This window comes from Pleurodeles waltl, chromosome 5 (genome assembly GCF_031143425.1).
Source record: "Pleurodeles waltl isolate 20211129_DDA chromosome 5, aPleWal1.hap1.20221129, whole genome shotgun sequence".
In the NCBI taxonomy this organism is placed as follows: domain Eukaryota; kingdom Metazoa; phylum Chordata; class Amphibia; order Caudata; family Salamandridae; genus Pleurodeles; species Pleurodeles waltl.
The window spans coordinates 63,541,285-63,568,405 of NC_090444.1; the positions used below are offsets into that span (position 1 = coordinate 63,541,285).

At 46.4% G+C, this 27,121-nt stretch overlaps 1 protein-coding gene across 2 annotated transcripts in view; it reads left to right on the forward strand.

The window, feature by feature from the left end:
• The window catches only part of IFT172 (intraflagellar transport 172), a 589,829-nt gene that overhangs the window by 292,177 nt on the left and 270,531 nt on the right, over positions 1-27,121 (forward strand). For both annotated transcript variants that reach the window (XM_069233572.1, XM_069233571.1), the window contains exon 28: positions 8,174-8,309. In XM_069233572.1, the coding sequence (XP_069089673.1) occupies positions 8,174-8,309 (136 nt within the window). The remainder of the gene's footprint in view (positions 1-8,173; positions 8,310-27,121) is intronic.

Below are 27,121 nucleotides of genomic sequence, written 5' to 3' on the forward strand. Positions count from 1 at the left end.
ACATCTTAGGACACAGACAAACCTACAGAGTAAACTGACTTCGGCGTGCCTGAGTGGTCCTTATATGTGGCTCAGTTTGTCACTTCTGTGGTTGAACAAAGTCTGCACGGCGCCGCAGGGAGTACCTGCTGGCGTGCAGGAGCACTGCTTTTTGAGTTTCTTGTTCTAGTGTGGCACCTGGGGATACTCAAAAGGTGAGGAATCTGCAGTTATAGTATCCACCAGAAAGAGCGTTACTCAAGGTAAGTCACTTGTTCGTTTTGCTGCCACTAATACAATGTACTGTTTCTTCGCACTGAGATCTTCAGGAGTCATCTTTGTGGGGCTCTGCCCTACAAGCTTTTGCTGGGGGAAGTACTGAGACTAGATTGGACACAGTGACAGTCACATGCCTTTTTTGGATGAAGCACACCTGAACAATATTGTCAATCTCCTCAAAGAAGACTTCCCACATGCTGGACTCAGATTCTGAAGGGGATATTAACAAAGGAAAATTGAATAGTTTGTAAATCGCATTGTCAGCTGTTATGGAGCCCTCCAGAAATGATCGATGGAGACAAACACTGGCAAGGCCCAAATTTAAACTCTATTATACATAAGTTTTTAGTTTTCGTCCCACAGTAGGATTTCTTACAAAGAATACATGCGGGTGCCCAGCTGAGATATTAGAATGGGAGAACGTAAACTGTTTTTGGCTGATTCAATAATTTCTCTAATTGAGAGCAAAAATGCAAGGACCCTCCGTGTCAGAGACTTGCATTTCCTTTGGGCATTGTTAGGTGCAATATTACTTGCCCTATGGGCAATCTTAGGGCAGTAATCACCTGAGGATGAAGCAAGTTACAGTTTGAATAATACAGGCACAATTTGTTTAATGTTTTTCACTCAGTGAATGGTCGCTTGGAACCGCAAAAGTGAAAATTCTATGGCAGCAACATGGATCGACGGCGGTTCTAATTTTTCTCTAAGCCTTTCTGCCTTCAGTGCACCTAGAAGGGAGGAGTAGGTTTCAGGCTTCTTTGAGGCAGATTTGACTTGACTCTGTTCTTGGCCAAGAAAAAAGGAGTGTTGACCTCTGTGTCTAGGTTGGAGAACTCAAATGTAGATTTCTTTTCCGGCTCTTGTCAGCAATCTACGAGAGAGAATGGAGCGTAGATGTCTTGTAAGAGATCTTCAAGTCGTGGAATATAAAGAAGTTAGATTTAGTTTCCATCATCAGAATGCAGATGTAAGCTACTTGGACTACAGCGATTTCCCTACAGGCATTCTTGGGCTCCTGCATTTAGTCTCAACTGAGCTACTGAGCTCCACTCTACCCTTCTGTCGCTCCCTGCTCTTCCTAGAGCAGTGCTTCCCAAACGTTTTAGTGTTGTGACCCAGTTTTTAGAACGACAAACTTTTGTGACCCACCTAGCTTTAATGGACATGAGGTGGGTGAGTCTCTAATGTAACTAGAGCATCCTGTGGTGGTGCATTGTCCTTTACAGACAGCTCATTTGCATTGAAATGGACACTAAATCTGCAACATACATAAGGTTTTACTGATAAAGCTATATTGCACACAAATGAGAATGTGTGGACATTAGGTTTCAGTGAATATTTTTCATTTGTGAATCACCAAATAAAGTGTCTCGGTTTGTTTTGATCCTATTTAAATCTTTGTTTACATCTCACTTTAGCATTACAAACAGATGTGCTTCATTCTTATTTACTTAACTGCTGATTATGTACAATAGATGTACAGGTATTTACATTTTGTTGTGTTTTACAAAAAATGGCATTCTACAGCATTTCCTTTCACTCTCCTTGTAACCCAGCAAGGTTGTCAAATAATTAACTTTACTTTTCTTTCTCTGACTGCAAAGTGAGAGGAGTTTGCAAACACCAATCCCCATCTTTAAAATATAGGCAGCAATTTGTCTAAAGCCATAGCCCGACATGTCACCTCACATTTTGAAGCGCATCAAATGTGACATGATAAATGCAGAATTTCAATGCTTCTTTGCTTATTGCTTGGACTTTCGTGACCCACCAAAAATTGTCTCGCAACCCAGACACTGTATGGTAAACACTGCACTGGAGTCCTCTGGAAGCTAAACAGCCTTGCAGTAGTCATCATCAGCTATGTCTGTTGGTGTTGTGTATACATGGACAGGGCTGTTTTATGAAAGTGCCTATAGGTTTTAATTTAAGTGGCATCGGGATGCATTTCTTCAATACATTTCATGCCTCCACTCAAATTTACTGTTGTTAAAAGTTCTTATGTTGCTTCTTTTGATCATTCTTGGACTAGACCAAATACGAGTCCTCAGCTTTTATGTGCAAAGGTCAACAGGAAGGAAGATTTTTTGTTTTTTAAAAAGTAATTCTTTATTTACAGGTCTGTTTCAATTTCTATAAAAAGAAGTTGCTTGAAGATGCCACGGCTCGTGCAATGAGGAGAAAAGTGGTCTCATCTGTGCTCTTTAAAATAGCCCCGTTTGGATATATGCCGAGCAGCCAGTTGTGCGTACTACATATTTTCGCGAAACATTACTTGGAAGTGCGGTTAAAAGCTGAGCTTGACCCACCTTCTGCATGGTCGCCGTTGGAATGAAAGTCATTTGCATGACTATAGATAGCTGTGCTACCCCAGTGACTTTGACAACATGCAAGTTACTGGAGGTATTTCTTGTCTTTTAAGTTTTGTTGACATCTGCCCCTCATACTGAAACCTGGGATACCTGGTGGTTGGGAAGCTAACCACCCTGTTCCTTCATTCTTCTGTAGGTACCCCTGCCTGGGTGAAACTCGCCTATTCACTGTTTCCCCTTTTGAGTCCAGTTTGTATTGCACTGGAAGCAGACGTGGCCCTCCATACTTTGGTGAATGCATGGCTCACCTTGACCAGTTCGAATTGGTCCCACAGTAGACCCTGGACAGAATAATTTGTCTGTCATGAACAACAGTGTGCTCCTCCTAGATTGGAGGTCATTGAATGTATCAGTTGGTTGTGGCTGTCCGGCCTGACCAATAGGGAAGAATAAGTACTGACCCCTCAGCAGGACATAGTACAATATCTTTGTCTTGACATGGGAGAGTCCTGCAGACCAGTTTAATGGAGAAGACAAGAGGACTCAGTAGAATCTCCACTGTACTGCTACCCTCTCTCTAGGCAGTTCCTGTGTTGGGTAAAATTCGAAAAGACGTGGTGCGTCTATGACTTGATGAAAGACAAAAGCACTGGACTATGCCTTCCAGGAGAAGTAGCCTGATCTAGGCAAACCTTTGGCGAGGCCCAACTGACTGGAAGTGCTCGATGGATTGAGGCTGCGCTGGAGCTAAAGGGTCACCTGACCCTATCTGCTCAAGTGAAAGCAAGAAGAACATGTAGAGCTTGCAACGTCCCCAAACTATCCCAATCCTGCAGGGTGTCCCCGCCCACCTCACCCAGGCATAAGTTCAGTTTGGCCATTTACAGGTACCTAAACACAAGTAAACTGGACTGTGTCCTCAGGCAGACACTGGTGATCCATCACTTGGTCTACTGGAATCCACTGGGAACACCTAAAGCTTTGGTGGCTGGGGATACTGTTGTTTGGAAACTGGAGTATTGTGAAGGCTTACATTTCATATGCATACTGAGCATAGGCTATTTGTTTGTTTTAGCATTCTTTGGGTACCAAGGTGTTATTGAAAAGTACATTTAAACACCAGTTTGCTTAGTTGGATCCCTGTCAGTCATCTAAAAAATAAGGGTCCCAAATGCTTCTAAAGATCCCAGGATCGACCTAAACAAAGCCTTAGTGGATAACATGGACCCTAGGACCAATGTTAAAGAAAAGCTAGTACTCATGTGAGGGAAATATAAAGTACTCTGGTTTTTTGTTGCTTATCTTTGCCTTAACTATTCAAATAACCACTGACTGGAGCCCAAAAAAAAGTAATTGCAGCTACACCTTTTGGGAGTTGACTCTGAAGGACACATCCATTAGAAGGAAAAGTTATTTAACATCAGTAAAAGTCTTTTTATAGGATTCTCGTCACCTTTCCACCTCCACTCTCATACGTTTTGTGTTCTGGGTTAGTATTTCTCTGTTTGATTGCTAGACACAACTGATGCCACTGGCTTCTGTAGCACCTACATAGAGCTGATATATCCCTTTTGGTGGTCTTGCAAGGCACACCTCAGTTGAGAACACTAGTGCGTGCCACCTGGCACCTCTGATTACTGAAACATTCCAGGATGCAGTCTGAAATCTGGGGAGAATTCTAAGACGAAGAATCTGCCGGATGATTCCATCAGACAGACCCATTACGAAAGTAAAGTATTTTTGTCATCTAAAGAAATCTAGTTGCATGTCTTCATTTAGTGAAAAATATATAGACATAGACCTAAAAATAATCCTAATCAGTGTAGATGATGAAAGATTTTTAACTGTGACGAGGTTGGGAAGCCTATTCTAGATGATGTAGGGGCAGTTGCATAAGATAAAAGATTATCACTAGTCCTACCACTGTCGGAGACATTGTCTTGTACCACTTGGATCTCAGTGCCAGGCGTGGGCAAAGTAACCCTATACAACAGTTTCAGTTTGGATCTCTGCGGCCGCCCAGTTTAGCCACTACGGTATGAGATGATTTAGGGAGTCCTGATCATCTTACACTGTATGTTAAAGCAATTGTCATGTTGCTTTAAATATGACAACACTATGCTTAGCTCCTAGTTGCAGTCTTTGTTTGTGATTACCCTTGTTTTCTGTGACACAGTCAAAAGATGATAATGCATACCTCTTGTGATTTAGAATTTATGTTGGTTGGATAGTTGGAAGTCTGTTCTGTACCGGAAGAAAGGACAAAAAGCGATTTTAGAATTAATTGAATGGGAATTCTGTTCAGTTACTAGAATTGAGCTAGTTAGTTACATTGATGGATATAAAATGGGAAGTGCTCTTTTACTAGGGAGTGCCGCGTGTGCAGGTGGGATGATTAGTAAGTCTTCACATATACATGCCACATGGCTTTGTGTCAACAAGATAATAGCGTGCACTTACTGTAGGGAAGTAGCACCTTTTTGAAAAAGTTACCCCCACTTATGGCCTGGTGTCAGTGTGTTTAGACTGTAGTACACTGGGATCCTGCTAACCAGGACCCCACTGTCAGTGTTCTCGCCCCTAAATCCAGTTGGTTAGTAACTTTTACACCCCACAATTGGCATACTGGGACACACATGTAAGTCCCTAGTTAATGGTACTTCAGTCCCCAGGGCATTGGTACACAAAGGCTCCCCCATGGGCTGCAGCATGTATTATGCCACCCATGGGGGCCCGTGCAAACTGTGACTACAGGCCTACCATTGTAGCCTGTCTGAAATGGTGCATGCACCTTTCACCCCAGATATAAGTATTACCTTATGGCATGATCACTGCACTCTGACCCTGTAATTTACTCCTAAGGAAGGCCCTTCAGGCTAAGGGCAGAGTGCAGGGCTCTAAGTGGGAGGGCACACCTGCATGAGCAGAGGTATCAATACAAACCCCAGACTCTATTTTCTGGGCTTTGTAAGTGCAGGGAAGCCATCATTAATTATGTAGTGGACAGAGGTCAACACAGGAAGTCCAACTACATAATGGCTTCACTGAACCTTGGCGTATTTGGTATCAAACATGTTGAAATCATGCAACGACACTGGTTCCAGTGTTAGTTGCATGATACCATGCACTCTGGGGTTCCCTAGCTGATACTCCATGTCTGCCTGTACAGCCTTGCAGGGTCTTCAGGCCAGCCTGTGCTGAAGCTGACCCCAGACACTGTTCTGCACTCCTGCTGCTGAGCCTAACTCGGACAGGGGAAGACAGAACAAGGGATTTCCTCTAGAGAAGAGGTGTGGCCACCTCTCGTTTAGAAATAGGTGTCTCTGGGCTGGGATGGGGGTCCCTCTGAGTGCCGCCAGACTGATTTGAAGGGCACATTTGGTGCCCTCTGTCCATAAACCATTTTGCTCCAGTGCAGGAACCCCCGGTTCCCACTCTGGAGTGAAGCCACACAAAGGACAGGGGAGTGACCACCCCCCCCTGTCCAGCTCCTCCCCTATGGATGTGCACAGATCTCTGCCAGGTGTCCACTTGATTCTGCCAACTTGGAAATAAGATGAGCTGAGGCTCCTGGGAGCATCTGACTGGCTAGTCCAGCTGGGTGACGTCCCTAGTCCTCCCCCCCCCCCCCCCCACCCCCACCGCCTGATAGATGGGTCAAGGCAGTAGGAGTCCAACTCTCTCTATTAGTTACTTAAGGGCTCCCCTGAGTCTGTGGAACCATGTGAAGACTTCTGTGATACTCTTCTGCAACCTGGACACCGGACCCGTTGCAGGACTTCGCAGGGACCCAAGGCAAGGCTGCATCTAGTAGGAGGGCTCCTACTGCAACTTTCTCCTTGTACATTGCAAGTACTCTGCAACCCCTCCCCTGTCCGTGCATCGTCCAGAGTTACAAGGACTCTGTTGGCACTGAGTATGCAAGAAGGAATCTCCCTTGGAGTGTAGGAGTCACTCCTTTGCATCCGCAGGAACATCAACAATGACAACCGGTTTGTGGATCCTGCTGTCCCATAGACTCTTCAAGGCTGTAGAACACAGATGGTGCTTCTATTGCTCTCCAGAGGTACTGACCTGTCTTCTTTACACCTGAGAAGTCTGTGGTTCCTTGCCTGAGCTTCTTGGCTGGAATCCCTGTGCACTGCGTCTGTTTGCTGTTGCCAAGGCTTGTTGGCTCTTCAGTCCGAAGACCTCTTCGCTACAAGAAGCCCTAGCATCCAGCCACTCCAGCTCCAAGAACAGCATCCCCTGCGCCCTGGGCATCCCTCTTTGCTGTGCTGCTGAGGCCTCCCTGCGACTCCCTGTACCTGCTGCTAGAGTATCCACCTAGGGGTGCCAACAATTCCTGCTAGCTCTTCTGCTTGCTGAATGCTAGCCCTGACCTACCTGTGAAGGATGGCTCTCCTGGTCCTTACTGGTCCCCAAAATCCTCCAAACCTCCATGCAATGCTTCTCTGCATTTGCCAAGGCTTGTTGGTGGTGCTGCTGACCACTGACCCCTCTGCAGTTTGACGATCCGCATGGGACAGCTTGTGGACGACTCCTGTGGTCTTCCTGCATCGCCTGGACGCCACAGCTGCACTTCTTTGCCCTCCATCTAACAGGAAAGTATTTTCTTGAAGGTTGGACATTGCCCTCTTGCAGCTCCTGGGTACTTTTGGGTGGTCTGGACTCTCTCCCCTCGTTTCTTAGGACCTCTTCTTCAGGAATCCACGCCTGGGTTCCACTGACCTGGTCCACGGGCCACAACAGCAGCTGGAAAACCTAGGTCTCCATTGACTTCAATGAGCGGTTCTGGCACAACTTCACCCCTATGCATCTGGTCTTGGTTTCTACGGGTGGGGGCACTATCCAGCCTCCCTTGTCCAAATGGGCATCCTTGGGGTACTCTGGTAAGGGTCCTAAAGTAACAAAACTCCAACTGCATCTTCCCCATGTTATCCTGTGGACACCTAACCAGGGGAAACACCTCTGCACATGAGCGCCTGGGGAATCCTATCTACTTACCTTTGGTGTTCCAGATCCAGTGCTCCCCCAGGCCTGAAGGTTCTTGGGTGGCAGTTTGGGTTGGAAGTGATTCTCCCATTCCATTCACTTAGTATATGGTTTGCCCCACCACCCCCCATGGGGACACATGTTATTCTATGCCTGCACGTAGCAGTTTCTAAGTATATCTTGTATGGTATGACCATATCTTGATAAGAAGATATACCAAAGTTAGTTCTAGTGTGTGTGTGTGTGTTCTAATAAATAAATCATATTTTTCTAACACTGGTGTGGTTCTTTCTCATGTGAACATCACTGACTGATGTGTGGCATTTGCAACTACTTTACACCCTCTTGGATAAGCCTTATCTTCTCTCCACAGCTACCCTTATGAGAGCTCTGGTTAGCTAGAACCTCGGGGTGCTTCGCCTATAGGTGTACACCATATACTGAGCCAGCCTCCTACAATTATCCTTTTTGAAATGCAGAAATTATTGATTTTGTGCTTTGTCAACAGTGGAATTTCAGTGGCAGTTCTGTTGTCTGAATGCATAAAAGCTGCAAGTGAGTCATCCTTGGTCTCTTGGTTAATACTGGTCTCTCGCCCCTTGCAGACTATACATCACTGTGGATGAGCCAGACCTCGCCATCACCATGTATAAGAAGCATAAGTTGTACGATGACATGATCCGCCTGGTAGGAAAGTATCACAAGGAGCTGCTCAGCGACGCGCACCAGCACTTGGGAAAGGTATGTTGGCACACCGAAGTGGCAAAACAGTAAAGAACTGCCTGTAACACGAACCTTTGTATGGGTGTGCACCTGCTGCTGAGTGTCTGCAGATAACTGTGTGGAAACCTGATCTTCTGCTTTTGGAAAAGGTAAAATTTGCCATAGACAAAAATATAAGATGACTGTGTGCTCCTGGAAAGCTAAATTCTCCTGCATTGGTTACTTTCATATATTCACATGCTCAAATCATTTCCCATTGTTGAGTTAAGAGTCTGGGACTCCCAGCCTGATTGTGGAAAATGATTCAAGTATGTTAATCAATGGAAAACAAGGTTGTTACAGGTCGGTACATTCGTTCTTCTCAAGCATTCGTATCTTCTTGTAGATTCACATGCTGGAGTCATTCTAGTCTTCCAGCTGGAGCTCCTATTCACTCCAAGCTTGGCAAAAAGAGCTGGAACTTCCATAGACTCTCAGTCTGACAGCAGGAATGTTTCAAACAAATAAACCTATGTAAGAGACCAAAACTAGAGAGAAGAATTTACAGGTACGTAAGTGGTTTCGTGATTAGAATCTCCTGCTAGCCGTGTACAAAAATACCCTGCTGATCCTCCGCTTCACGAGAAGGAACCAAAACCCTCTATATCAAAATAACCTGTTTGTCTGCTCTTCCAAAAGGTAAGATACGAATAATCTACCAATAACTGCATATAGGAACACCTGTTTCTGGTCTAGTCCTAGGAAATATACAATATTATTGACTAGGTCTGCTTAGGAAAAGTTGTTACTTTTGGTTATGGAGCAATGTTAACTTTCATTGGTTTCAAAGCTGAATACTTGATGTCAGATCTGGGCACTGTGCAGTGTACCCCAGGTTACCTATCATAAAGAGACAAGCTTTAGAAAAATATCTGAAGAAGTGCTGGTACTTGTCTTCAGCAACGAAAAGTGAATTTTGCAGAGATAATCTGAGAAATCTATGTAAAAAGCCATTTCAGTTTAAGGCCAAATATAATCAAATTACATCATGCACTTGCTGCATTTCTTTTCACCGTTCCTGCATGTTCAGAAAGCAGGCTGCGTGACATATATATGGTCTCTGCACCAGTAATGCACATTTTTGCTTGTGCCCTCTGTTGTCCCTGTTCCCCTCTCAAACATCTCTAATCAGTCCCTGTTTGATTTGATTAAAGTATCTCTGAACCCTTCCCTTCCTTGACTCATGCACTTTATATGTGTGTGCTTCTGAGAACACATAAGTACATGACGCATTCAGTCGACAGAGACAGAGTGACTTACTGACTTCTGCTGGGTGGCTACCCTCCAAAGACTGCTGCAATGTGCCTGCTTTTTTTGGCCTAGATGACTAGTTGTTTGACCATTATTCAATTGTGGGTCTTTTGGCTCAGGCAGCATTAAGCATGCAGTTTTGAAAATACTCAACATTAGCTGAAAAAAATTAATATGTCCAAGGCCTGCAGTGTAGGAAGCTGGCCTAGTGTGTGGTGGACACCTATGGTGTTGGCACCTTATACCAGGTCTAGGCAACCCTTTTTAGTGAATGTAGACAGTGTCTAGGAAGCCTGGATTCTTTAGAGGTAGCTGTAGATGAGCAGCCAAGACTTATCAAAGAGACGTGCAAAGCTTATGCAATACCACTACAGTCACACAGTAACGGATCACACATGAAAGGAACCACACAGTGTTACAAAAAAAAGGTACTTTATTATAGAACACCACACTAGATTACTTGTAGGCAGTCCCCCAACTGGAGGTAGGTGCACACTATATATATATATATATATATATATATATATATATATATATTCTTCTTCTTCTCCTCCTCCTCCTCCTCCTCCTCCTCCTTCTCCTCCTCCTCCTCCTCCTCCTCCTCCTCCTCCTCCTTCTTCTCCTCCTCCTCCTCCTTCTTCTCCTCCTCCTCCTCCTTCTTCTTCTCCTCCTTCTTCACCTCCTTCTTCTTCTACTTCACCTCCTTCTTCTTCACCTCCTTCTTCTTCTACTTCTCCTCCTTCTTCTTCACCTCCTTCTTCTACTTCTCCTCCTTCTTCTTCTTCTTCTCCTCCTCCTCCATCTTCTTCTCCTCCTCCTCCTCCATCTTCTTCTCCTCCATCTTCTTCTCCTCCTCCTCCTCCTCCTCCATCTTCTCTTCCTTCTCCTCTAAAATAGTGGAATGTGGACTGAAGTCCCCCACCCAAGGATATGGAGTAGTTATGGGGGAGCTAGAAGAACTAGGGACCCCAAGAGGTGAGTACCTAAGTGACCCCCAGCGACCAGGGAAGCAGACGCAAGTACCTGGTCTTCCCAAGGACTACAAGAGGACTTAGAAAATTAATTGTGCGAGAACCGGAACAGACCAGAGGAAACCAAATGTGGATTCTGGAAGACGAGGACCTGCAAAAGAAGGGGACAGAGTCCAGTCCATGAAGGAGTGTCCAGTCGGGGCATGAGCCTCTACCCACCCTTCTGTGGATGAAGATCCGTCAACAGGGGTAGGAGACCAGCTGTAGATTCCAGGAGCCAAAGAGGAGTCCTTGGGGTGATGCATATTGGGTACCATTGTGGTCGTCTGGTCGCAGATGGCCAGTGGTTACGAGAACCACCAACAAGCCTTGGCAAATGCAAGAGGAGGCAAAAAGAGTTGAAAGGCTGAAGAGGACCAGCAAGGTCCAGGGGACTCAACCCATGGGGGGGAGTCTGGGCTGTCCCTCAGCAGTCGGAAGAGCCAGCAGAAGCAGTTGCAGCCCCCACTGGCAGGAGGCTTAGTAAGTTGCGGTGAGGCCCTGTTGCAATGAGTCCCACGTCTCTGAAACAGCAGAGAGGAGACTGTCCTTGGCAGGATGAAGTGATGGAGGCAAGGGCTACACAGAGCCTGAAGATCCCTTGGAGTAGGAGACAACACGCCTTGGTTGCCGGGGACGGCATTTTACATGTGTACTGGGCATAGGTCACTACTGAGGTTGAGCTACATAATGGTAACTCCGAACCTGGGCATGTTTGGTATCAAACATGTCGGAATCCTACCCCAATACTGTTGCAAGTATTGGAAGTATGATTCCATGCACTCTGGGGGGTACCTTAGAGGACCCCCCAGCATTACTACCACCAGTCTTATAGGGTTTTCCAGGCAGCCCAGCGCTGTCATTCCTCAGACAGGTTTCTGCCCTTCTGCTGCTTAATCTGATCAAGCCAAGGAAAGAAGAAAAAAGGATTTCCTTTGAGAGAGGGAGGCAACACCCTCTCCCTTTGGAAATAGGTGTGACTGGCTTGGGAAGGGTTGTCTCCCCAAGCCACTGGTTTGCTTTGAATGGCACATTTGGTGCCCTCCGTGCATAAACCAGTCCCCACCGGTTCAGGGACCCCCAGTCCCTGCTTTGGCGCAAAATTAGACAATGGAAAGGGGAGTGACCACTCTTCTGTCCATCACGACCCCAGGGGTGGTACCCAGCCCCCCTACGGAGGGTCGCAGGGTTCTGCCATCTGGTTTCCAAGGTTGGCAGGGAACTCTGGGAGCATCTGAGTGGCCAGGCAAGTGACGTCCGAGGCCCCTCCTGATAGGTGCTTACCTGATTAGGTGACCAATCCCCCTTTCAGGGCTATTTAGGGTCTCTCTTGGGTGGGTCCTCAGATTCGGTTCAAGATTCCAGCAGGACTCCTCTGCAACCTCTGCTTCAACATCTGGCCTCCGGCACTGCAACTGGAACCTCCAGGACCCGACAAGCTGCTTCCAAGAAGAAAGGACATTGTTTCCAGGGGCCCTGCCAGCTTTGCAACATTTCCCTCGCTGTGCATCTTCAGAAGACTGCAGCTCTTCAGCCTGCACAAGAAGAAGAAGAAGAAGAAGAAGGAATCTCCCTTGGAGTGAAGGAGTCACTCCCCTGCAACCGCAGGCACCTACAGCAAGCGACAACTGGCTGTGTGGATCTCCCTTCATCTTGAGTTGCCTGGATCCTGCATCATGGTGGTGGTTCGCAGTAGTCCTCTCTGCCAGCTGTCCAACTTTGGTGGTGGTAAGCCTTTGCGTTCCCACACAGGACAGTACCCCGTGCACTGTCTCTTACCTCTGTCAAGTCTTGTTTGTATCTCCTCCAAGGGATCTTCAGTAGATGTGTAGCTCGAGCACCCCATCCTGCAAAGCACAGCCTCCTGCGTGGATATCCTGCGGCGTAGGATCCTCTTTTGTAGTGGCTCATGAGCTTCTTCTGTGACTCCTATGTCCCCATCCTGTGGGACTCCTTTGGGTGCTGCCTCCGCTCCTGTGGACTCTCTGCGACGTTGAAGGTCCCCTGTGACTCCCCCCCCACCACCGCTCCTGGGTTGAGTCCTCCTGGGCCTTGCTGCACCTGTTCACGCAGGCTGCAGTGGCAGGCCTGCAGACCCATTATACATGGGCTTCCATGAGTGTCATAATACATGGGTGCACCAGTAGGCCAACTGTGTGGTGCACAAAGTCACCAGGGGGAGAGAGCACAGTCACTGGGGGTCATCATTAGCAGGATCCTAGTGAACACAGTCAAAAACACACTGACAGTAGGCAAAAAGTGGGGGGTAACCATGCCAAAAAGAGGGTACTTTACTACAGAGGGCAAGCTCTTCTCTTCCTGACATGCTGAGAAGGAATGCTGTCATTTTGGATCTGACACTTCCTTCAGTGGAATTAACTTCAGATCCTCTAATTGATGTCCACCATCAAGGCCAAACAGGGGTTGAACCAGTGCTTCCTTATAACGATGCCCTACATGTTTGGCTGGGGGCTTGGGCTAAACCTGATACAGGGACCTCTGTTGATCGGGCTACGTCTCATAGGCACCGACCTGCCCGGGTGATTCGACTTGCCTCATTAGACATCCTACATCGTAGTTTGGTGGTGCACGCTGCTTCAGCCTTCTATGATATTGAGTCTCTCTGACATGTCCCATCTGACAGAGATTCCAGGAGTCTGGACGTTTTTGGCAGACATATTTTTAACACCACAAGTTCTGCTTCATGCTCTGTTAATACGTCCTGCTTTCCTGGACGTTTCTCACATTCATTATGGGACTCATTGGCAAGCATCTTGCCTATGCTTCCGGATGATATCAAGAGCACTCTTGACCCTATAATTCAAGACGCCAGCAAGAGCTAAACTAATCATTCACTGCGGGTTGGATACTACTGACTCTGTGGTTCGGGCCACGGCCTCGTCAATGGCACTACATCGCCATGCGTGGTTACGCCCCTCTGGATTTTTGGAGTGAGTTCAAGCCACATTGATTAATTGCCTTTTGATGGTGCTCATTTATTTGGTGCACGGGTGGTTTTGTGACAGTAGGGGTTGAACAACAAGTTAGCTGGGTTCCTTTCTACCCTTTTGCCTAGTTAATACCTCCTGTACCAGATTGTAGGAATTTATTTCTCTTCACTTGTTTCACAGTTGAGCCATGTTTATGCAAAGCTGTGAGGCTTTTTCAGTTTTATGTCTGTTCCATGTACAATACCTGATATAAAGGTAATGTCGTTACTTAACTCTGAAGAAGTGTGACTGCTCAAGCGTTGATACCTTCAAGATATGTACCTTACTCTAAGTTCAGTATTGTATGCCTGGCGATCTTCTTTTTTTTTTTTTTTTACATTTATTTAGGGGTGCAGAGTTGCTCCCTCTGCAGAAAGTTATTTTTCTAACTTGTGAGATAAGGTCTAGTATCCCTTGTAAGGAACTTGTAATATTACTAACTCCATGGTAGGGTCAGATTATTATTTAATTTCTCTCACAAACTTTTTAAAGATAATCCTCTTTTTATTCAGGACGACTTATGGTTCTTTATAAGAATTATATAGCACTAAGGGTGTCTGTTTACTAAACAGATTCTTATGTGGTGACATTTGTTAGGGCTCACTTATTATGAGTACCCGATCTTTTTGAATTGTTCTAGACCAGTTTTATATTAGGTACAGATTTTTAATGGTCTTAATGATGGATGATGCCATTTCCTTGCTCTCAACGTTTTTATGGCTTTTTCTTACTGTGGTCCTTTACGCAGTTCTTTTAGTAAAGAGTATGTGTTTCCTCATGGGTATTCTTATGAATGCACAGTCTGTTTCTTTTGTACTAGACCAGTTTTCTTCTGGTTAGAGACTCTCCTTATTGTTGGGACGCGTATTACACATTTGGCACACTAACATGGATGAACTTATCCCATGTTTTTTTATGTTTTATGGTTTTATTTACCTGTGGTTCCCTCCACAGGTTGTGATGTCATAGAGCATATTATTACTCACCTTAATTATGATTGCCTGGTCTTTTTCTGTTGCTATAGACCAGTTTTCTGATAGTCAGACTTTTTTGAAGGTCTCAGTTTGCAGTCCCTCCTCCGGGTTGTTATGAGATTGTTTTCTGATGCTAAAGTAAGGAATCTGTGACTAGATGTCTCTATCAGATGAAAAGTTACTTACCTTCAGTAACACATTATTTGGAGGAGACCGGATATAGCAGCAGATTTCTTAACAAACCACCCACCCTTCGTGCTCTGGGAACGGAGACCTCTTTGGTCTCAGAGATTTCTTAATGGAAATCTACACTTTGAATTAAAAATTCTGTGATTACTTGATACAGGGGTGTTGTAGGAAGTTGGCTCTGTATGTGCTATTTCAAAGTAAGGAATAGCATGCACAGAGTCCAAGGGTTCCCCTTAGAGGTAAAATAGTGGTAAAAATAGATAATACTAATGCTCTATTTTGTGGTAGTGTGGTCGAGCAGTAGGCTTATCCAAGGAGTAGTGTTAAGCATTTGTTGTACATACACATAGACAATAAATGAGGTACACACACTCAGAGACAAATCCAGCCAATAGGTTTTGTTATAGAAAAATATATTTTCTTAGTTTATGTTAAGAACCACAGGTTCAAATTTAACATGTAATATCTTGTTTGAAAGGTATTGCAGGTAAGTACATTAGGAACTTTGAATCATTTCAATTGCATGTATACTTTTTAAGTTATTGACAAATAGCTATTTCAAAAGTGGACACAGTGCAATTTTCACAGTTCCTGGGGGAGGTAAGTTTTTGTTAGTTTTACCAGGTAAGTAAGACACTTACAGGGTTCAGTTCTTGGTCCAAGGTAGCCCACCGTTGGGGGTTCAGAGCAACCCCAAAGTCACCACACCAGCAGCTCAGGGCCGGTCAGGTGCAGAGTTCAAAGTGGTGCCCAAAACGCATAGGCTAGAATGGAGAGAAGGGGGTGCCCCGGTTCCGGTCTGCTTGCAGGTAAGTACCCGCGTCTTCGGAGGGCAGACCAGGGGGGTTTTGTAGGGCACCGGGGGGGACACAAGCCCACACAGAAATTTCACCCTCAGCAGCGCGGGGGCGGCCGGGTGCAGTGTAGAAACAAGCGTCGGGTTTGCAATGTTAGTCTATGCGAGACCAACGGATCTCTTCAGCGCTGCAGGCAGGCAAGGGGGGGCTTCCTCGGGGAAACCTCCACTTGGGCAAGGAAGAGGGACTCCTGGGGGTCACTTCTCCAGTGAAAGTCCGGTCCTTCAGGTCCTGGGGGCTGCGGGTGCAGGGTCTTTTCCAGGCGTCGGGACTTAGGTTTCAGAGAGTCGCGGTCAGGGGAAGCCTCGGGATTCCCTCTGCAGGCGGCGCTGTGGGGGCTCAGGGGGGACAGGTTTTGGTACTCACAGTCGGAGAGTAGTCCGGGGGTCCTCCCTGAGGTGTTGGTTCTCCACCAGCCGAGTCGGGGTCGCCGGGTGCAGTGTTGCAAGTCTCACGCTTCTTGCGGGGAGTTGCAGGGTTCTTTAAAGCTGCTTCTTGAAACAAAGTTGCAGTCTTTTTGGAGCAGGTCCGCTGTCCTCTGGAGTTTCTTGTCGTCGTCGAAGCAGGGCAGTCCTCAGAGGATTCAGAGGTCGCTGGTCCCTTTGGAAGGCGTCGCTGGAGCAGAGTTCTTTGGAAGGCAGGAGACAGGCCGGTGAGTTTCTGGAGCCAAGGCAGTTGTTGTCTTCTGGTCTTCCTCTGCAGGGGTTTTCAGCTGGGCAGTCCTTCTTCTTGTTGTCGCAGGAATCTGATTTTCTAGGGTTCAGGGTAGCCCTTAAATACTAAATTTAAGGGCGTGTTTAGGTCTGGGGGGTTAGTAGCCAATGGCTACTAGCCCTGAGGATGGGTACACCCTCTTTGTGCCTCCTCCCAAGGGGAGGGGGTCACAATCCTAACCCTATTGGGGGAATCCTCCATCTGCAAGATGGAGGATTTCTAAAAGTTAGTCACCTCAGCTCAGGACACCTTAGGGGCTGTCCTGACTGGCTAGTGACTCCTCCTTGTTGCTTTCTTTGTTCCCTCCAGCCTTGCCGCCAAAAGTGGGGGCCGTGGCCGGAGGGGGCGGGCAACTCCAGCAAGCTGGAGTGCCCTGCTGGGCTGTGACAAAGGGGTGAGCCTTTGAGGCTCACCGCCAGGTGTCACAGCTCCTGCCTGGGGGAGGTGTTGGCATCTCCACCCAGTGCAGGCTTTGTTACTGGCCTCAGAGTGACAAAGGCACTCTCCCCATGGGGCCAGCAACATGTCTCTAGTGTGGCAGGCTGCTGGAACTAGTCAGCCTACACAGACAGTCGGTTAAGTTTCAGGGGGCACCTCTAAGGTGCCCTCTGGGGTGTATTTTGCAATAAAATGTACACTGGCATCAGTGTGCATTTATTGTGCTGAGAAGTTTGATACCAAACTTCCCAGTTTTCAGTGTAGCCATTATGGTGCTGTGGAGTTCGTGTTTGACAAACTCCCAGACCATATACTCTTATGGCTACCCTGCACTTACAATGTCTAAGGTTTTGTTTAGACACTGTAGGGGTACCATGCTCATACACTGGTACCCTCACCTATGGTATAGTGCACCCTGCCTTAGGGCTGTAAGGCCTGCTAGAGGGGTGTCTTACCTATACTGCATAGGCAGTGAGAGGCTGGCATGGCACCCTGAGGGGAGTGCCATGTCGACTTACTCGTTTTGTCCTCACTAGCACACACAAGCTGGCAAGCAGTGTGTCTGTGCTGAGTGAGAGGTCTCCAGGGTGGCATAAGACATGCTGCAGCCCTTAGAGACCTTCCTTGGCATCAGGGCCCTTGGTACTAGAAGTACCAGTTACAAGGGACTTATCTGGATGCCAGGGTCTGCCAATTGTGGATACAAAAGTACAGGTTAGGGAAAGAACACTGGTGCTGGGGCCTGGTTAGCAGGCCTCAGCACACTTTCAATTGTAAACATAGCATCAGCAAAGGCAAAAAGTCAGGGGGCAACCATGCCAAGGAGGCATTTCCTTACAGGTGTCTTTTGTTCTAGCACACTGATTCGATAGACAGTTTCTGTATGTGTCTTCATATTTTGAGCACTGCAAATAGTCACGGAAGAAACAGACGTCGGTGAGGGGGTTATATAGGCTCCTCTGACATCACATCTGTTGGACAATGTTGATAAGGAGTCATGCAATGCCCTCTTCCTACATGCATGTATGCTATGGGGAAAAAAGTTTCCAGATCCAGGCTTGCACCCGGGGCAGATTCTAAAGTATTGAATCTGTGGCTAGATCTGATCATTGTGGGATATCCTGGATCTGTTAAAGTGTGATTTTGGTGTGGCTCTGTTTCAGATTTCAAGTCATTCCCACACTTCATCTGAGTTATGGCAAAAATGTTATTGACTGCCATACAATACCTTCAGCTTGGCTTGGAATAGCAGTATGTATTTTAAAATCATGGCTCTCAGTTACTGCTGAATTTCAATGAAGTGTTTTGTACCTTCTGGGTATAATCTTGGAATATTATAAATATCTGATCTCCGTGATGGACCACTGTATTATATAATGCCCATTGGAGCATAGAGTCCTTGTGCTAGTAATGGAGGATTCCGGTTATTGTGGCCCCTGGTTCAGGAAGTGGAGGTCAGACCAGTTCACTATGTGCTCTTTCAACAGCTTCTGACCTTCCCCCAGAAATCAGTGATGTTATTCTGACAGCTAGGTGTCCCTCCAACAAGTCCGTATACACCTGCTGCACGGGCTAATTTGTGGCATGCTCTGCATCTAGGAAAATCAAGCCTCTTTCTGTACCCCTTTCTCGGGTTCTTCTGTTTTTTCTATCCTTGGCCCAACAGAGCTCTGCTAGGGTAAAGTTAACAACTATTTATCAGTCATTTTAGCATTTTTGCAGTTGCCGTCAGCTGCCGTCATGTGTTGTGGCTAGGTTCCTCAAACATTATTAACACGTTTCGTGAAAGGCCATTCATCATGCCCCAGGGCAACTTAAATCTGGTCTTGAACTGTTTGGTGTGCCCGTCCTGTGAGCTGCTACACAACTGCCCTCTGAGGTTATTAACTATCAAGACTGCTTTTCTAGTGCCATTACATCGGCCAGGTGGGTCAGCGAATTGCAGGCACTCTGTGTAACATCCTTATACCACCTGCTATCCTGACGAGCTGGTTTTCCCGGCACATACCTCCTTCCTCCTGAAGGTTGTGACTGCGTGTGTACTCATTCCAGCAGAGCCAAAGTTGCAGCCATTGCCTGGACAGGAATGTCCGTCTTGACGGGCACTTTGCCTGTTCAGTCCGGCAGGACCTCCTGGTTTAATTCAGTTGTGCAGACCCACCTCTCGGGAAGCATTGCTTGTGTATCTATTCTAAGATAAGTAATCTGCGTCTAGAAGTCTTTATCAGATGAACAAGCCACTTACCTTGCATAACGCCTTATCTGATAGAGAGACTATCTAGCTGCAGAGTACATAATGACCCTTCCATTCTTCCTGCTGCGTGAACTGATTACATTGTGAGGATCTTCCTTAAAAGGGCCTTAGAAATTACCACCAGTTGTCAGTCATCATCGTGGCTTCACGCTCCTGGCGTAGAAAGTTGCGAAAAGGAACTGACAGCAGGGAACTAAGGTGGTGCCTATGTAGGCACGTCATTTCGGGTTCAGATGGCACCAGCCTGGAACCAAACGACGCCATCTGCTGGCACACAGAGGTACTGCTAAAAAAACATCTGAATCCAATCTGATGCCTGGGGAATATTCTAAGGTAAGGACTCTGCTGCTAGATAGTCTCTAACAGAAAAGATGTTAACAAAGATAAGTAAGTTTTTCATTAGTAGTGATTTAAAAGCAGCTAGTAAGTTTGACATTCCCAAATCTTGCTAACTCTCCATTAGTGTCCCCATTTTTAGGTCTTGCCTACCAGATAGTGCATGCTGTTTGGTTGCGTAAGGCCTTTCTTGGACATTACCAAAACCTTAAAGGGGGTTTAGAGCCTGCCCATTGCTTACCATTGGTTGGCTTTATGGTCTCTGTCCATTGCTTCTTACCAATGGCTTCCCATTCAATTCTTATGTTTACCTCCTCTGGAGCATAGCCTCTTTACCATACTTTTGATTGGCTTCTTGCACTCTTCACTTATAGCGAACTACTTTTGTTTTCCCTTTAGTTAAGCATTCACTGAGAGTGCCTGTGTTTTCCAGCACTCTCCCTCGTGCGCTTCCCTCCCTTGCCACATAAAATTTCCTCTGCTCTACTCTGTATTGTTATCTCCGTTGTGTGCTGCTCTCTCTTTCTATGGGCTTCTCCCTTTGCCAAACTTCCCTGCTGTACCCATTGCTTTCTCCCTCATGTGCTTCTCACCCCACCCATTATGTTGCTCTCTTCCTCACATGCTGCTCACTCTTTCTTGCGTGCTTCTCCACTGCCAAACTCCCCAACGCTCCCTGTTGCTCTCTTGTGTGCTTCTTCCCACCTCATGTGTGTCACTCCCTCTTGTGCAAATTTTCCCCTCCCCGCGCCCACTCACTCCTGCTTCCCTTCCACCTGACCCTCCCCCACCCTCTCCTCTGTACCTTTCCATCCCTATGATCCTTTTTGTTTATTATTTATTTATTTATTTATTTTTTTGCTTGGGGGCCCCATCTGTCTTACACAAAAGCAATTTCACAGTAGGGAAATGTAATTATTTTTTTAATCTACCTATCCATCTTTTATCAGCAAATTTTAAAAAAAATGTGCCCCCACGTCATTTTGTAGACACGTTCATGTGTGGTGAACATGCGCACATTTGCGTGATGATACATGCATGCACAAATGTGATCACAAATGCATTTTCCAACAAACTGACATTACCATGTCATCACATCCTTATGTTCTTTTTTACTTCTTTTTGTTACCGATGCTGCGTAGCATCAGCAAACATTAGCAAAGCCAATAGGTCACAAAAGGCAAGACACTGTAGCAGTGTTTTTAAGAAGGACGAAAGGTGAGATGTTATCATCCAATTCCTTTGATATTTGTACTTGAGAATATTGCTGGAAGTCATCATGGAAACAATTTTGACTTGGGCTTTAGATAAAAAATAATTTAGTGGAGACACAATGTGGCTTTCAGGGCAGTTTAGGGACCAGTCAACTTTTCAAATATGTGATGGCTCGGTGTCTTTTTACATCTTGCATTAATGGATGTAGGATCAACCTTTGACTGAAACAATAGGGCTAATCATTGGTCTATCCTTACAAACATGAGAGTGGGTAAGGATGTTTTAATTTTTTTATGCTGATCTGGTCCTAATAGGAAACTTTCAAGGGCCTTTTTCTTAGTCAGAGGTGTACATCAATGATGTGTACTAAACCCTCACCTTTTACACCTTTCATTATCTTATTTACTAATGGTCTGAGGAGTTCATTAAAGGGAACAGGCCCAATCATACGAAATGTAAGGAATCAGGCTATCTCAGTCCTCCTATATGCCGAGGATGCAGAACTGATGCCTGAATGGTGAATGAGTTGAAGAATATGTTTACTTTGTTGAAGATCTTGATTTTTACAATACTTACATTATGACCATCGACTTAAGCAACATCAGAGCCAGACTATTCAATATTTTAAAAAAATCACTATAGACAGAGTGGCTGTGTTATCTTATCTTGGGTTTTCTTTTGACAATTCTGGTTTTAGCTCTATAGAGGGCACTTTTATAAACATGTTTTCTTATTGTGCAGATAAAATGGGCAATAAACCATTAGAGTACATGATTGAAATTTCGAAAAGCAAGTTCTTGTCCTCTGGTGCTGGCATTTGTGTCTATATTCATTTTTCCATTTTGCAGACAGAGGAAAATACGTTCTGTAGTGGACTTTTCCTTGTTGTTTCATGAGGAATTAGGCATGAAGTATCTGGAGCATTATATTAAATTAGCGCCACTTTTGTCACTTGCCTAAAAATCCCATGATTCAAATATTTAAAGAAATTATGTGATGATTTGGGAACACCCGATTTATTTACACAACCCTGGTACATGGAAAAAAAAAAAGCTTTGGGCAAACAGCTGTTTATCTCATAGGAAGATGGTATGCATGTTGCTTGTATTTTATCTCTAATGCATATGAGCATTGGTTGTTAACCAAATTTAGATTTGGTCTATGCATTTTGTGTTATCCTTACCAAAAGGCTGGCTTTGTTTGATTTTTCTATTTTCTATTCTTATGATCAGTCATCACAGCAATGTTCAATGCCCTTTTTTTGTTGCAAATTTTATAAAACTGCTTGCCAACAATTTATTGTCCCTTTGCTGAGATCCCGAGACTTTACCCGTTTAAGACAGATTTCTACATCTGTATAATTATTATCTTGTCTGTTACTTTGTTTCCATATGATTTATGTTTGTGTGCTGCTGTTGAATTAAGAGACATGATTTATAATAAGCAGATTCCTGGAACATCATTGCTCCCCATGTACTGAATCTACACTACAGTGTAATTGCATTGTTTATTTGTTGTTTTAACTCACAGTTGTGTTTATGGTTTTACCTAAACCGAAATATACTTTTGTTGTTGATGATGTATAGTACCAAACCATCCACCGATCAATCATTTGTATAAAATCAGTGTTCACTTTGAACACCTTGAGCCTTTCAATCTAAAAGGATCATGAAAGATGATTAAGGAGCTTAAACCCAGCAACTATTGTCATGACATCTTACCAGCATAAAACATCCAATTAATTGTTCATCTGTTTGAAACCTCCTGGCATCTGGTTACCTAGGCACTCGTTGAAGGTATTTTTCCAACTCCAGTAGAATGCTTAACTCTGACCAACTTATCTTGCTTCATTTTATAATGCACCACATTCAGCTAAAATTGCTATAAAGCTTGGGCATCCGTACTTAACTATTCAGTTAGTTCTTCTCTTATGTTTCCCATGAAGATTAGTAAATGTACTGCGATCAGTTCCTCACTGAAATAGGTATCCCCTAAGGACAAAGTAATTTTCTAGATATTATTTTCCAGTCTGTCTTTACTTACTGAATAATCATTACTTGCAAATGCCTGAATGTACTGCAATATTACAAAGGCGTTCTATTTTTTTTACTGGCTCCTGGTGTCTTTGTGACCCAACAAGTGTGGCAAGTTAAATTAAAGTGAACAGTTTGTCTCAGCTACAGCTATCACTTTTAGTTCCATCCACACTTTCTGTGCACTGTTTACAGCTCGTAAATCTGGGCAAGGTCTATAGCACCAGGAAAAAACATTACTTGCCTGTAACAGTAGTTTGCCACCAGATTGATAAAAGCAATGCCCATCCTTATTTTGTTTCTTAGGTTTATGTTGCATATGCATGCTTCAGAATGGAGTCAGATCGACTCCTTAGAGCAGACTATTATGGGAGACCAAGTAGGAATCAGTTTTCAATTATTTGAGCAGAGACTCTATGATCTGATAGAGACTTCTAGCTGTAGATTCCTTACCTTAGAATTCCCTGGCGTCAGCTTCGAATCCGAAATGTTTCTGTTGAGTAGTACCCTGCGCGCACCATTGGGTCGCGTCGTTCGGATCCGCGTGTGTCGTCCGGGTCCGTGTGGCGTCGTCAGCCTCGTTGGAGCTGTCTGTGATGTCACGACCTTCTATATAGGCACCACTCCGGCGCACGTACGTCAGTTCTTTTCCTTCCGTGCCGGTTAAGCGCAGATCCGGAAAGAGCAACCCTTTTTACGATGTTTTTGTTGAAGATTTTTTTTTTTCGATTGTCTGAGCGATGTCTTCGAGAAAGACTGGATTTAAACCATATGGTGCATGTCATCACACCATGTCGGTTACGGATCCACACCAGGGGTGTGTCTCTGGTGACTTGAGAAGGACCACGATTCGAAGTTGTGTTCCGACTGTTGGGCCATGGCTCCGAAGGCCTTGAGAGAGAGATCTCTCAAGCTTCTAGCGGCCCCCCAGCCGTCTTTGGATAGAGCGACTCTGAGGAGATCACAGTCCCTCTCTAGGAGTAGGTTTAGGCACCGCTCCAGGAGCCCCAAGTCATCTTCCTCGCCTTCGAGGTCTTCGGGCATTCAGGTAAAAAGGCACAAAAAGAAGTCGTCGTCCAAGCGGAATTCGACTTCACCATGCCCGTCGGCTGACGAGGCTTCCAGGGAACGTCGACGTTCGGAGCCAGGGCCGACTCTGCGTCTTCCCCCTTTCCGGGGACCAGAGCGACCCCAACTCAAATCAAAGAATTTTATGCAGCTATGCGCCTTATTTTTGAGCGGGCTGCACCCTCCGGTGGGTCTTCAGGCCCCACGGGTTAGCAGGAGCCCCATCGGATTCGAAGTCAGTGGCTTCGACGCCGTTGGGGACCCCGGGATCCGATAGCAGATCCAGACTGGTGCCTCTTTCTTACAGTCGACGGCCTCCAGCGCCGGGCCAGACGTTGAAGCTCCCTCCACCACCGGCGCCCACTGGTGGTGGTAGCCCCATCCTCATTCCGGATGATCCGTAGCCGGAACAACATCGTATGGCGCCGATTCAGACTTCAGCGCCAATTAGGCCCAGATCAATGCCTGAGGCTTATTCAGAACAGCCAGGCACAGGAGAGGAGTGGGAGGGTTCTGAGTACCTTTTAGAATATGGATTGGAGCATGAACAGGACTGGTATGAGGCTCTAGGGGAAGCCAGTGGACTGGATACTTCTCCAGTTGCTGGCATGCTCTCTCCTCCCGCTGTGGTTACGGAGGAGGATGCACCTTATGCCACGGTGGTGCCATGGTGGTGCGTATGGCAGCTGAGGTCTTGGACCTAGACTTGCCGACGGTGCCAGTCAGGACTAATATCCTGACAGAGGTGCTTCAGCCGGGTTTTGCTACATCAGAGCCGATATCACCCTTCAATGGAGCCCTCACAGATGCCCTTCTGGGGAACATGGTCCAAACCCAGCACAGGGGCTCTTGTGAATAGGGCAATCTGCTGCCGCCATAGACCTGCTCCAAACCACACTAGTTACATGACTCAGCACCCCACCCCGGAGAGCTTGGTGGTCCAAGCCTCCACTTCCCGTGGTGCCTTCCCTTCCGCCCCTCCGGATAGGGAATCCAAGAGGCTGGACCAACTTGGAAAGAAGTTATTTTCTTCCTCCAGCCTGTCATTGAGGTTGGTAAACACCTCTTCGCCATTGGGCTGTTTTTCCCATACTTTATGGGATACAGTGGCACAGGTGCTGCCCCAGGTCCCAGAGGGAGTACGGGACACTCTCACCCAGGCTGTCAAGGATGGGAGAGATGCAGCCAAGTTTACCATCAGGTGTGGCTTGGACACGACCGACTCGCTGGGGACGGCGATTTCTTCTACAGTGGCCCTCTGTCGCCACGCCTGGCAACGTTCTATTGGCCTTTCGGGGGATGTCCAGTCGAGTTTGATGAACATGCCTTTTGATGGCTCTCGCCTTTTTGGTGAGAAGGCAGACTCTGCGCTGGAGAGGTTCAAGGATTCTCGAGCTACAGACAGATCCTTGGGACTTGAGCAGTCTGTCTATCATCCCTTTTGAGGCTTCGGAAAGGGTGCGGTACCACGCCAGCCACAGGTTAGCCACCGTCCTCTGGTTTCACAGCATCGCATGCGAGGACAAAGTTGTGGTACCGCCAGACCCATAGGGTCTGGCCCGAGGTCGGCCACCACCCAGCCCCCCTCTTCTGCAGCGCCCAAGCCCTCCTAGTATGGTTTTGCAAGACCATGTCTGTCCAGTTGGAGGGAGCATTCAATTTCATCTTCCTCACTGGCAGTCTATAACATCGGACAAATGTGTCTTGCAGATCATACAGAAGGGTTATTCCCTCCCCTTCCAGTCTTTCCCTCCCTTGAAGCCTCCATTAAAAGAACGTCTGATAGAGGATCATTTGATCTTTCTCCGTGAGGAAGTTGCGGCTCTCTTAGCCAAGGGAGCCATAGAAAGGGTCCCAATGTCAGAAGTAGGCACTGGTTGTTATTCCCGCTACTTTCTGATTCCCAAAAAGAAGGGCCTTTGTCCTTGTAGGAAGTTGGCTCTGTATATACTATTTCAAAGTAAGAAATAGTGTGCACAGAGTCCAAGGGTTCCCCTTAGAGGAAAGATAGTGGCAAAAAGAGATAATTCTAATGCTCTATTTTGCGGTAGTGTGGTCAAGCAGTAGGCTTATCAGAGGGTAGTGTTAAGCATTTGTTGTACACACACAGACGTTAAATGAGGAACACAAACTGAAAGACAATTCCAGGCCAATAGGTTTTTATATAGAAAAATATATTTTCTTAGTTTATTTTAAGAACCACAGGTTCAAGATTTACAAACAATACTTTAAATGAAAGGTATTTCACTCAGGTATCTTAGGAACTTTGAATTATCACAATAGCATGTACAGTCTTGGCAAAAATGGCAATAAGCAATTTTAAAAGTGGACACAGTGCAAAAATCAACAGTTCCCGGGGGAGGTAAGTAAATGTTAAGTTCACAGGTAAGTAAAACACTTACAGGGTTCAAAGTTGGGTCCAAGGTAGCCCACCGTTGGGGGTTCAAGGCAACCCCAAAGTTGCCACACCAGCAGTTCAGGACCAGTCAGGTGCAGAGGACAAAGTGGTGCCCAAAACACATAGGCTTCAATGGAAATAGGGGTGCCCCGGTTCCAGTCTGCCAGCAGCTAAGTACCTGCGACTTCGGAGGGCAGACCAGGGTGGTTTTGGAGGGCACTGGGGGGGACACAAGCAGGCACAGGAAGTACACCCTCAGCGGTGCTGGGGCGGAAGGGTGCAGAGTGCAAACAGGCACTGGGTTTTCAATAGGAATCAATGGGGAGACCCGGGGGTCTCTTCAATGATGCAGGCAGGCACAGGGGGGCTCCTCGGGGTAGCCACCACCTGGGCTAGGCAGAGGGTCGCCTGGGGGTCACTCCTGTACTGGAGTTCAGTTCCTTCAGGTCCTGGGGGCTGCAGGTGCAGTGTGGTTTCCAGGCGTCTGGTTCCTTGAAGCAGGCAGTTGCGGTCAGGGGGGAGCCTCTGGATTTCCTCTGCAGGAGTCGCTGTGGGGGCTCAGGGGGGTCAACTCTGGCTACTCACGGGTTCGCAGTCGCCGGGGAGTCCTCCATGTAGTGTTAGTTTTCCGCAGGTCGAGCCGGGGGCGTCGGGTGCAGAGTGGAAAGTCTCACGCTTCCGGCGGGAAACGTGTGGTCTTTAAAAGTTGCTTCTTTGTTGCAAAGTTGCAGTTTTGTTGAACAGGGCCACTGTTCTCGGGAGTTTCTTGGTCCTTTTAGATGCAGGGCAGTCCTCTGAGGCTTCAGAGGTCGCTGGTCCCTGTTGGATGCATTGCTGTTGTAGTTTTTCTTGAAGTGGGGAGACAGGCCGGTGGGGCTGGGGCCAAAGCAGTCATCGTCTCCGTCTTCTCTGCAGGGCTTCAGGTCAGCAGTCCTTCTTCGTCTTCAGGTTGCAGGAATCTAGTTTCCTAGGTTCTGGAGAGCCCCTAAATACAGAATTTAGGGGTGTGTTTAGGTCTGGGAGGGCAGTAGGCAATAGCTACTGGCCCTGAGGGTGGCTACAGC